We start from the raw sequence: 13,335 nt of genomic DNA, 5'->3' as shown, positions 1-13,335 counted from the left end.
TCAGAAGAAAAAAACACAGAGAAGCACTGTACAGCATGAAGTTCTGGACAAATATACATCTTAAAACTACACATTCAGAGTAACTTAAAAATTACAGCTGCATCAATCAATTTTCTGTCATCTTCCTTGGCTAACAGGATACATGTACGGCATTAAGGGCCTTCAAAGAGAACTGGTGGGACTGAGGTTAAAACAGCCCTTGTAAAGGGTGATCACCGAGAAGTAGAGCACAAAAATAACAGAGCGACAACTTTTCAAAATGAAGGTATTAAAATCAAGAACATTTATACTATTGAAAATGCACCTGATTTTTTTTTTTCTTTTCAATTCAGACTTGTGACCAAGGTTCTCTGGATGTGTCTTCCTTCCTGTTAAATTTTCTCTTCATGGCAAAGCCAGAGGGGAAAAAAGCCCAACTATAGTAGATATTAGAAGGTGACTAACCTTTCTGAATTAGATCAGACTCGCCTTTCTCCATCAGTTTGCATAAGACATCATGAATCCTTGGTAGTACTTTATATTTTTCATAGCACTCCACGGAGGCTTCAAGAGCAGCACGTACGTCATCCCTTAGAAACATCAACAGTTCACAATGAGTAATTCTGTTTAGACTCAGTAGCAGTTTGGAGAGACTAAAATGTACATGACTAAGCTTTACTAAGGTAGAAAACCACAAAGACAAAACAGAAAAAAGTCCAAGAAAACAGTCCTCGTATATAAACAATGTTCTGAATACAGACATCATGAGCGGTTCCCTGTTTTCTCTGCTTCATACTTTATTAGCTTGCTTCGTGGTGTTTTTTAAAAGTCTAAATAGATGAAGGTGTGCTCTGAACTAATTTTAAGTGAAATCTGATTTTATAAGATTGCATGATTTCTATAAGCAAGAACTACTGTCAAATATCTTTTCCAACTACTTTTATGTACCTTCACAGCCCTCAACAATTTCAGATTTTGGAAACTTTATTAAATTTACATTAATAGTTATCAAGGAATTTTCAAGCACTTTTCACTTTGTCATCATATTTCTGGATACTGGCAGCTTTCTGAGATAAGCAGAGAATAGCCTCAGGATTTACATATAGCAGGAACGAAATGTTGCTAAAACTCAGATATTTTTGTGAGCCAGTGAATTCTAAGAGACCTTTAAAATTTTTTATTTAAAAATTCTCCTCAGTTATGAAGGCAAGGCTTTGCTTACGTAGTGATTAGTTAAGATAATTTAAAAAATTAATTAAGTCAGAGTGTCTTTAAAAAGTATGCAAATATATTCTTACGGGTCCTTGAAAAGTACCCTTTTTTCCTTTAAAAGGAAAACGTCGAGTATGAGAAATATTGCTATGAAATGTAGGGTCTTGGGGGAGTTACAGGGGTTATGTGATCCAACTCTACAGGCCAGTCCCCTTTACTTCTAAATAGGTGGGGAAATTGAGGCATCTAGAGACTGGCTGATTGCCTAAGGCTCCAAAGCATACAGAGAAGGCACTGGAAGCAGAACCCCAGACTTCCCTCCCACTCTCAGTTCAGCACATCTAATTAAACATTATGCTCTGTTCAAAGCACCGTTGTCTGTTAACCTAAGAAGGTGGTGCTATTTGGAATAAGAAACTAAAGAGTGCTGAAAAGACTGTGAGACACATAAAAAAGAGGCCTGGTTAGAGACAAGGACCAAAACACAACTAGTGACAACCAGAGAGAATCTCTGTAGAGAAAACAAATTTCTTTCACACATGCAACAGTTTTCAAAAGGAAGAAAAGCCTTATTTTCCCTCAAAGCCCTAACAATTTTGTCTATTACACAAATGTTATGTTGCCCTAGATTGAATTACTATTTTATCTAGATTAAGATTTTAAGCTGTACTAAAGAGTAAAATACAATGAAGACGAAGTGTTAATTTTATTGCAATAATACTGACACAGTGAAAAACGAGCCCATCCTGACGGATCTCTACCTTAGCCCCTTAGTAAGCCCTGTTTACAGTACATCTTCCGGCACCCCACAGAGTCATTTGAATTTTTGTCATTGGGGGTGAAGACTAAATTACAGGTTAATTTCAAAACCGCAAGTAGATGTTGCAGGCTAGATTACTGTCATACAAGAGAAATGCTACAGTAGCTACCACATACCGTATAAAGCTTGATATAATCAGGATTTTCCTGCGCTTCCAACGTAGGCTCAGTTATTACCTTTCTACAATCCCATTTAATGGAAAACTAAAACATCTTTAAGGGTAAAACTAACACATACTAGTTTTTTTTTTTTTTAATGGCAAGATTCGCTTTTTCAGATCAATTCCCAAACTAGAATTGTATTGTCTCAACTGTATTTCCCCTACACGAGGTCAAGGCTATCAATAAATGAGTGAATAATTGTTCTGTCAATCAAAGGGACATGTTAATAGTCTTGGTCTCCAAATATATGTTTCTGAAGATTATACATGCTCAGAACAACAACAGAAAAGACACAAATAGCAAAATGGAAATAATTCATATATTTGTTAGTAATTCTAAGAACCAATGTTAACTCCTCTTAGGTTACCAACAAAATGAATTAGAAATCTATAACGAAAAACTTCATACAAAGTGTAGCGAAGACAGAAATGAACTAAATGACCAGTTGGTTTTTCCAATCCCCTTCTTCTACATTCTGACTTGTGGTTGATCACTTTAAAAAAAGAAAAAAAAAAAAAAAAACAAACTCATATTCCTCACACAATCTGATGTCTTCATTAATTTTTATTATTAAAGCTTAAAGATTTGGGTGACAGAAAAGAAAAATATGAAGACAATATTATCTAAAATTCACACTGCTTATGCAGACAGTCATATTCTTATGACTTTTGGATTTCAATTCCAATTGATAAGTACTACATACAGCTTGGATGTAGCGATGTAACACACTTCTTTCTAGAAGTGGTGATAAGAAGCAGACTGTCACAACGGCTGAACTTAAAGAACTTTGGGTTCCCTCCCAGTTCTAATAACTGTGAGGTTCTATGAATTTGTGCTATTAAATTTACTTAGTAAAAGATGTTTGGCACCAGCAGAGAAATTCATCAATGAAAGCGGCACTTTCACTGTTTATTCCCCTTTTTGAAAAAGGGGAATAAACCGTAAAAGTGCCACTCCTGTTAGGCAAGATGAAATCAGTAAGGGCAGCAAAATATCTAAAGGAGAAGGGTGGGAACCGCTGCTTTATGGTGGCGTAGTGGTTAAGACCTTGGCTGCTAATCAAAAGGTCGGCAGCTGGAATTCACCAGCTGCTGCTTGGAAACCCTATGGGGCAGTTCTACGCTGTCCTATACGGTCGCTATGAGTCAGAGCCAGAATCGACTCAACGGCAATGGGTTTCTGTGACCTAAAGTGATTCTGTGATCTTCTCTGTACACTTTAAAACACTAAAAAACAAAAACAAAAAAACCTACTGTCATGGAGTCAATTCTGACACTAAAACTGATTTAAAACTCTACTCTAAAATCACAGCAATTGTTCGAAGAAATCTTGTTATAACATTAATTCTGGATTCCGAACTTTGATTGCATGCTTATTCCAGTATACAAGCATAGCTTCTATGCATCTAAAACTAACTAAAGCTTTATACACAAGTGAGTCACAAATTTTAAAAAGCCCATTCCTGATAAAAATTTAGTCACTATGCTTTCAAACTTCAAATAACACCAAAAGAAAATAAACTCTATAACATACTACCACCCCTTAAAGTGCCAAAAAAATTTTTGATGGAATATAGAACAACTTGCATGACTAAAACTATATATACTAATACAAAAAGTAATGTTTTGATTGATGCAAATTAGTATAAGCTCTACCAAAATTCTGACCCTGTGAGATAAAGGCAAAACAGTGTAAATATGATCCTATGATTCTAAATTTTCAGAATACATATATGTATATATGTATATGTAATCAGCTGAGCCCAGTAAGTAATGTGAACACTTACAAAAGAATGCCACATATTAACTGAAAGGTATCACTTAGCTCAGATCAAAAGTCAAGAATCTACAGTTCGTAGTTTAAGAAAACATCACCATATATAAAACTACTAAAAATTGTAATTTTTCGTTATTATGTGAAGGAACATCCAAAAAGGCAAGCTTGAAGCTCATACGGCTCATAGTCCTTATTATGAAATTAAAATATGCGGCAATGTCGGTGACAGAAACACAAAAAATGTCAGCTGACTGGACTACGTTCGTACGATGCATCTACCCATCCTGAAAATATCTCCATAAAGGTATCAGGAAACAAAGCACTCCTAAGTCAAACAAATTCCTCAATACACGTGACTGTAAAAATCACCAGGGTGCTTCATACGATCTTGAACTGTTAAAATGAGAATGACCGGTGACAAATATCTATTCACCAATCAGCAGCTGTAAACTTAAGTCTCCTTACTTACAGTAACTTTCCAATCCACAGGGAATACTTAATTTAAACAACAAAAAAGATGACAAACATTAAATTTTAATTGGAGAAAGTGCTTCAACATTACACACACCGTGTTAGTGAAGTGGCAATTTACCTAAAGGGCTTACTGACGGAAAAGCTCTCAAATCTGCAATCGCTGGAAAAAAAAGGGGACTGGGGAAGAAAGAAAAAGTTTAAAACAAGGAGGCGGAGCGTAAAAACAACAAAATAAAGCCTCAACACCCTAAAAACAAGCTATTCTGCAAACCTTACGCAGATGTTCAGTATGGGGAGAAATCAATTCAGGAGACACCATCATCTTCACAAAAATGATTGTTGAGAAAACCAGCCCTTGAAAGAGCTAAATGTTTTTTCTGCTCATCATCTATAAATGAGTAATCTGCAAGAAGACTGGTGTTGCAATTACAACTAATCCTCCCCAAAAAATTAACTGTGTTGAAGGCTTTGTAATTTCCCTAGGTACAATTTAGCTGTCACTTACTTTAAAATTTACGCAAACATGCGTTGGGAAGAGCACTAACTTCACATGTCAAGTGCTTTCCAGCCAATTGAGTCTAAACTGGAAGTCGGTGTTAAACAACTGAATGATTAGACAAGATAGCTCATTTCCCTGCTCTTTTGTTCAGAATAAAATGCCACATTTACATTACCAGGCTCAACAGGATTTTCTGACAGAGGGAGAAAAAACCCTACTGAACACTGTCCGTACTGAGCACACGAAGCCTGTCATTTACCAATCATCCTTCAAAAAGCAATAGCCATGAATGTAACTTAATTACGACCCAATGATCCCTGACGAAGAATCATCTTATCACTGTCCTGTCCCCCTAGGGCAAATGAACCACTTTTGTCCTTTGGCACTGATGATGCTAAATTCTTAATTGCAATAACGGAGTAAAAGAGCCAAACCTCCTTAATTTCCTTTCAGTACATAAAGAGTTTTACTCTTGAAGGCAAGCATTCCCACAAATAATAAAAGTATCTAGTACAAATGAAGATGCTAAAATTGAAGGGGGGTGTGTGTGAGCGAGACAGAATAACCAAGATTTTAAAAAGTCTGGTATTTCCCATTTATGTAACACATCAAAGTGTTAACCGTGAATTTTAAAACTTATACTGTGATAGGTAAATCTTGTAGAAACTGTGATCTCTCTGTGAAGAACTCAAGATTAATTTAGCAAGAGTTATGGGACGTCTACACAGGCCGTTCCTAAACCTGTCTTTAAGTTGAGTTTGTAGTAAGTTGGAGCAGGTACATACGGTTCTTATTTAGCATCAGTTAGTCAAATGTTTGTTTCGGCGTACAGTATATATTTTACCTTTCTATGCATACAAAACACTTAAGAAACACTTCCAAACCACGAGATGTTTTTCATCACAAAGTAGTGTGTGAGTTCGTTAATGTGCCTGTTATTACAAACCATTGTATTTAACCCAAATTTTTAATATAATAGGCTTCATGGCTGTCCGTTCTTAAATCGAGGTGTCCGTAAGCCGGATGTTTGTAACCCAGGGACTGTCTGTAAATACAAAGTCCACGCTGCACTTAAACGAAATCCGTATGTGTGTATACAGATTATAGCACAAATTGGCACAGCAAAATTCTTAATGACAAGCCAAAATTAAAGCTGCTTTGATATCTTGCACTGATATAATCCAGTTAAATAGCTTCAGATATTTTTCATATGCAATGAAGCCAAAATGAATCACCTATAAAACATGTAAACTTGTTTATACTTTTAAATCTAATGGAATGGCCCAGATTTTATTAATTTCACTTCCTTTACTATAACATCAAGCTCTTTTAACCTATTTTAAAGGATTTCTTTCTTCTTTAACATGAAGAATCCATGTCATCTCCCTGAATCAGGCATGATCTCAATAAAGAAATAGATTTTAAAATGAAATAGTTACAAATGAAAATGTTTTAAATAACATTCATTTGGACTACATTTAGATACGTGACTTAGAAAATAATCTAATGTAAATAAAACATGAAAATTATTTTGTTCAACTGAATATTTCTTTTCTGTTCAATGCAAGTAGGTATTACCAAAACGTACAGAAACAGATGAGTTTACCAAGTTCTATAATTTTGCAAACCTGTTAAATGTTTTGGGTTTCCCTTGACAAAGGACTAAAAACAAAATGCATCGTTTGCATACCCACAAAGATTTTTTACATTATCCAAGTAACATAAACTGACACAGTATTAATCCCTCCTGTGCTTTATCCCATGTAGGAAGTCAGTTCAAAATTAAAATCTACTGAATCTTCAAGATCACCTTTCTAAGTAACTCAATCTCATGAATTTGTTTTAGAATTACAGTAATACATCAATATACATGTGATATTCTCTTCACAGACTTTTGCAACGACATCCCCCAAAAGACACTCACCTTTAAATAAAAGGATGAAAATTTTATATAATGTTCTGAAATGTTTTTCATAATTTTATCTCAAGTTTGAATAAATGAGGCTCATTTCTCAGATGAGCTCATACCTGCTGAGGTCAACTTACACGGTATGACTGAAGATTAAACATATTTAATCAAATCAAATACATGTGGACTTTTTGGCAGGGCAGTTAATCCTAGTAACTAGAGTACTTGTCATGATTCTGAATTCATTAGATATCTTCATTCATTTGGGAAAAATAGAAATGAAAACAAGTTTCAAAATCCCTTTTTCCTCTAACATTTCCCCGACCAGGAATGCCACCACTGTTTTCTGCAATTTTATAAATATGAAACACTTTATCTCCCTTTTATTATTCTGATGACTCTGAACAGTCAACAAAGCCTTTTTATTCTCATAAATGAAACTGAAAGGTCTTGCCATGGGGAATGCCTATGAAGAGAAAAGATAGCAAAAACAAACAAAACCTAGGCAAATAAAAATAATTTCTATATGTATCTGAAAGAAGAAGCCATGAAGGAAAAGTTAATGATTGAGACTCCTCTAGGCACTGGGTAGTTCGGTTAAGTGCAGCCAGATTTTACTGAGATGCACAAATACCTGCATGTACTGTATATATATATATATAATGCAGTGGGAAGCACAGAGCAGCCAAGTCCCTCTACACTACCCTGGAGCAGCTGAACTCCCCGCTGTTCCCATCGTCACTTGGGTAAGTGCTCCTTGGTTCATGACCCCACCAGCAAACCTCTTCAGGAAAACTTTTATGTTTCCTCTTTCTTCAAAGCATTTCTGCTTGTAAGGTATCTTTGTACCAAGGCCTGGTTTTCACTGCCAATTATTTTATTTTTGCCCAGTAGTGGAGGAGGGCCTAAGTCTTCTGGGCACTGGGCCCATTTCTTTCAAATCCCTATACAGAACTTCACATGCAATTTGCAGAGATGGGTCTTTTAAACAATCAAAAAAATTCTAGTAGGAAGCATATTAATTATAGGATTTCTATATAAAGTTGGCTGTGAATACAAGAACTTAGTAACACAGTAATTGTTTGAATCGCTATTTCTTTAAAAGGATATAATGCCAAGATTGTGGAGGTTAAGATCTGGCCGATCATCTAACTTGATAACTGTTTGACGACTGAATGGCAAAGGAATCATTTCATAAACATGTATCTATATGTACACGTGTATTTATGCATACATTTCCTACCATAAAGGTGGTAAAAGAGACATTTCTTATTCTACATTTTTTATTCAAAACTAAATCAGATTCAATTAATTATACCCACTAAAAATAAAGAAAAACTACCAGAAATTAGGGACAAATAAGACAACTGTCAAGATATATCTGTTATTTTTCTCCTGGCACTGGTAAGGAAACATCCATACAAAAACCAGAAAATCCCATTCACAAAACAAGCAGATCACACACACACACAACAAAAACAAACCCAAAAGAAAAAAGAGACAATAAAGTATGCTTTATAATCTTGCTAAAGTGTTTTACTTATTACTACAGATTGATTTGATTTACATGGCAAATAATACCTTAAATTAGGCACCTGAGCATTTGGGATGGAAGACTTTTCAAGCTCCATAACTCTGGCCCTGTCTCAACAGAATTCATTTTTTTCCTACAGTGCAGAGACATCTTCTAAAACATTTATCAACTCTAGAATCACGGTACTGATACATGCAATTAAAACATAATACCATACACAGAAAAGGAACACTGAAGAGATGCTTCTACTTTATTGCTAAAATAGTCATGATATATGACCAAAAGCTGAAGAGGGCAGGGCCTTCTTTCTTATATTTATCAACCATCACCACTTATAAGACTCAAAGCTGGGAAAAACTAGACTCGGTTTCATGTAATACCATCATATGCCCTGCCAAAAAATCACCGTAGTTCATTCCCTCGGGAAGTAAGCCACAGGATGACAGCGCTACCAGTGATCTTAAAGGTCACCAAACCAGACCCGTTGCCGTTGAGTTGATTTTGACTTGTAGCGACCTTACAGGACAGAGCAGAACTGCCCCATAAGGCTTCCAAGGAGCGGCTGGTGGATTCGAACTGCTAAACTTTTGGTTAGCAGCCAAGCTCTTAACCACACTGTCACCAGGGCTCCAAAGGTCACCTACCCGAGTCCCCAAAAGTCGCCTACTCCACATAAATCCTCTTATTCTGTGGCAAATAACCTCCAAAGGCTTCCACGTCACCACAGTGTATTTACAAAGTATAATCACAAGATCATTAGTCTCACCCTTTAAATGCCAACGTTTAAATTCAGTTAACTTACTTTTCCAGATACACAGTGACCAATGGGGAGCTTATGGCGATGGATGGTTTCGCTAACCCTGAAGTCACGATGGTCTCATGCAGCTGTTTTACTGTTTCAACTTCACCTCTTAACGCTGCGCCATTGAGGATGTGGAAAAAGGACAGGATTGTTCCATCTGTGACAACAACATCCTTCTCTTTCATCTCCTTTAGAATGTTAACAGCATCTACAATGAAGTAACACAAAAGACCCTTAGGTAATTTCATGTAGGGAAAACAAACTGCTATTAAAACAGCATTTCGAGCCCAGCAGGAATGTAAATTCTAGTGTATAATGCCGATTTCAAGTTAATTACTACTTGCATTTCTAAACGAGACTACAATTATAAATCCACAATAGCGTCGTTTTATCATTTCCCTGCAACTTTGACTACAAATTATAGATAGGGACTGTGTGCCCACTCTGCACCATGCAGCCCTGCACGGGCTGCCCTATAGCTGTGAGACCCTCCTAAATGGATGCTTTTATCGTTCAGTGCTAACATCTGCTAAGTCACACCATTATTTCTTCAGCAGATGGCTTGTCAGGAGGCCAGATAATAAAGATGTGTTTACACTGTACATACAGCCAGACTAATGGTCTGATACCGATAGGGCCTGTTTGCTATGTCGATACTAATTAGCCAAGCAGAGCCAATGAAAGCTTTCCAAAAGACTGCATGTTAATACATTAGGTTCATTAAGCTTCATTAGGGAGGCAGAAACAAACATTTTAGGATACGGAATAAGCGCATTTTTATAATGTTCTTCTTCATTATTGCACAGACGAAATGTTTTTTGACCACTTGACAAAAAAGTGATTTAAAATAAGCACTATTTTAAAATAAGCTATTACAAAATAAGCTAATCCTTATAAAGAGTTTTCTGTGGTAGAAAGGCTCTCTAGGAAAATAATTCAATACTCAGATAAATTATTTTCCCCATGCCTTTTGCACTATAATAAAATTAAAACCGGCTTATCTTGGAATAAAAGGAAGAGAAGGATAAAAAGGAAGTTTGAAAATAAAGCCCAATCAAAAAGCTAAGAAACAAGCAAATAGTAAGAATTTATCATCAAGTGTAATTTAACTATGAGGCTTGGCATTATCATAACAAGAAAATTAGACTATGCAAATCAGCTATATAGTCAGCGATGCTTTTTGCATGAATTCCTGAACAAAAACTTATTCAAGTATCTATTTTGTTAATGTTATTAAAACATAACACAAGGACTACCACCACGTTCAGATTCTTATAGATGAGGTTATGTTTATGGGTTTTATGTTCCACCTTCAGACTTCTTAAGCAAAAACAAAGCCATTAGTCCAGGCACATAAGCAAACTGTGCCATAAGTCATGATCTTCAAACTCAAGCCAAACAGCGACGCTAATAAAAAATAGCTGCAGCAATGTAAAAAGCACTGAGCTGTGCAAATGTAAATGACAAGCTTGCCAATCCATTAAAACTAATGGCCTACACTGTCCATGCAGCTCTGGTTGGATTCACATGTAAATTTGTATGCAAAGCGTTCAAGCACTTTGCAGGATGTGATATACCATTCATACCAATTCACATGTTACTCCAGTGGCAAGATACTGGCATTGTGTATTTCCTTTCTACGCCCAGGCTTACCTTGGAGCTTGCCATGCTTTTCCAATACTTTTACGAGTTCCGTATACTTTCTGGTGTCAAGGACAGCAGTTGAATCTAAGCGGTCACTAAAAATTAACGCCAGATTTATATTACGTTAAAAATTGATCAACTGCAAGGACAGCAATATCCGTCTCATCGCGTTCACAAACTCGTCAGAAGTCCACATTGAACACTGGCCCTTACACTTGAGTTAGGTTTGTTAGGATTTGTTTTTGAAGTCGTACACAAATTCACAGTTATATTCAGAGTGACAAAAGTGAACTCTACCAACACTACATATACACTATATCATCCATTTACAATCGATACAAGGAAGAACCTCTTTGACTTTGTAACAATTTAGGTGATTCTAACTTTATCGTGAACACTGAAATCCCAAGGTCTATTTTCATTTCTGGGGTTTAAACCTATCAGGATAGGCAACTAAAGATACCCAAGAAACGGGCAGAATTTTGTTCACACTACAATGTAGAAAGGAAAATGTTTAACTAGCCTTATAAAACAGTCGCCATCTCCACACTGTTGTGATACACACTTGGCTTTAAAAACTGAAATGTCTTATCATACTTAAACAAAGACATCTTGCTGAAAACAAGCCATAATTAATCAAAGAGCCTCACTTTACAAAACTTGAAAAACACTGAGAACAAAGGAATTTCTACAAATTACATTACGTAAGAAAGTAATATTCCATCTACTGGATCCATCGAGCCCTGTGTATCAGCATAAATCTCGAGGACTTGATTCAGTGCCAGGGTACTCACAATTCTTGTTTCAGGTTCAGGGCATCCTCCACGTTATCATGTCGACAGCACAAACCTATTAAAGCTGCGTAACCACTGACAACCATGTCGGATTCATACTTTGCTTTTATTTCAAGGGCTTTTTGCATATTCTTAAACATAGAAGGAAAAAAGGAGGAAGAAATGACTATAAAGGTAAAAATAACAAGCTTCTCGTTTTCATGTTCACATTTGAGAAAAAGTTAATAGTTCTTTAAAAATAAATGGTTTCATGTTCTCAATTGATCTTGCTCCTCGGTATTTTTATTCACTTTTAAAAAGCAGGCCAGTCAGATATATGTGCGGAGTTTAAAATTTTGTTACCTATAAGGCAAAACGGGCCATTATTTATGCCAAATTTGATGTTTTAGCTTTGTGTACTGTTATGTTTTTTTAAAAAACGACTTCCAGATTAAATATTTACCAAGCCAAACCCTACTCACAATCTAATTTCCATACACAGAAATATATATCATTGCAAAGTTCCTTGCAGTCTAGTTTAATAGCCACATGATATGAATACTTTAGAATTTAACAGTACAATGTTATAATCTAAAGACAGTTATGATATTTTTTTCCTGAAACCACAAGCATATGACCAAGTCATATTGAACTAGAAACCGAAAAAAAAGGTCTAGTGATATCCCACAAATTGCAGACACACGCTAAAATGAACACAAAGTACAGCTGGACGCCTGCTGAAAGAAGGCAAAAGACCCTTTATCTCAGAAAGAGCTTTTTTCCAGCAGGAAAATGGAATTTCAATCCCTGCATTAACAACCTAGTAATATTTGACTTGCAAATGACTACCGCATGTATCAGTTGCTTGACAATCTAGATATGAGACTGGAGCCATGGCTTGAAAGGACATTTGGCATGTATGATAAACCTATCACGGCTGTTACTATCATTCACTTCGCAGATTATCGTAAACAAACTACAGCAACCCGAAAACATGCCATTCAAGGTGTAGCTGAAATTAGTTAACCTTTCATTTAATTGCATTCTTCACAGGAGTGACTTACAATAATTAATTGTAAAAATCATAACTACTGTATCTGGCTTTGCTTACTCATCTTTATAAAGATTTTTTTTTCTAACTTTAATAACATATTTAAAATATTTAAACAAATGTTACCTCTTCTGAACACAACACTAGTATGAGTTGCCTTAGGGTATCTCTTATAGGTTGATTTTCAGCTTTCAGGTTTTCAAGTTTAGACTCCAAATCAGATGATTTAAGTTGCGAAGTCTACAGAAATGGAAGAAAAAAAAAAGGAATTTACTAAAAATAAAAAATGTACCCTTGTCCTTCTTGCCTTTAATCTGACCTCCCCTTGCTACTTTTCCTAAATGTCATCAATGCTAGCAGGGATACTAACCTGGAGATCCGGAGATGGACTCCAGGAGTTTATCATCTCCTGAAATTATATGCAAATTTCCTGCATATGTTAATTTTTCTGAGATGGGGAATAACATTTACCAACTCCTCAGAGGTATACAAGGTAATAAAAATATTTGGAAACACCGGTCTTTTAAGGATGCAGCCTAGAGTTTGCATTAAGCCTGTCTTTACATCATGTACATCATGTAGATCTATTAAAAAACCTACTTACTTTTTCAGAGTCTGTCTTCTCTACTTCAATCAACACATTAACATCCTGAGATTGGAATTTAAATTAGCACAGAATTAGAAAGCACATGGGAAAATAT

At 35.8% G+C, this 13,335-nt stretch overlaps 1 protein-coding gene across 1 annotated transcript in view; it reads right to left on the bottom strand.

Moving 5' to 3' along the window:
- The window catches only part of LRPPRC (leucine rich pentatricopeptide repeat containing), a 118,672-nt gene that overhangs the window by 46,592 nt on the left and 58,745 nt on the right, over nucleotides 1–13,335 (bottom strand). The window contains exons 19-24 of the mRNA XM_010595900.3: nucleotides 13,239–13,283; nucleotides 12,761–12,874; nucleotides 11,605–11,735; nucleotides 10,820–10,905; nucleotides 9,167–9,374; nucleotides 445–569 (exon numbers count right to left, since the gene is read on the bottom strand). Coding sequence (XP_010594202.2) covers nucleotides 445–569; nucleotides 9,167–9,374; nucleotides 10,820–10,905; nucleotides 11,605–11,735; nucleotides 12,761–12,874; nucleotides 13,239–13,283 — 709 coding nt within the window. The remainder of the gene's footprint in view (nucleotides 1–444; nucleotides 570–9,166; nucleotides 9,375–10,819; nucleotides 10,906–11,604; nucleotides 11,736–12,760; nucleotides 12,875–13,238; nucleotides 13,284–13,335) is intronic.

The sequence above is a fragment of the Loxodonta africana genome, chromosome 26 (assembly GCF_030014295.1).
Source record: "Loxodonta africana isolate mLoxAfr1 chromosome 26, mLoxAfr1.hap2, whole genome shotgun sequence".
Classification (NCBI taxonomy): domain Eukaryota; kingdom Metazoa; phylum Chordata; class Mammalia; order Proboscidea; family Elephantidae; genus Loxodonta; species Loxodonta africana.
Note: the sequence above shows the minus strand (reverse complement) of the source record. Positions and strands in the feature narration are given on the sequence as shown.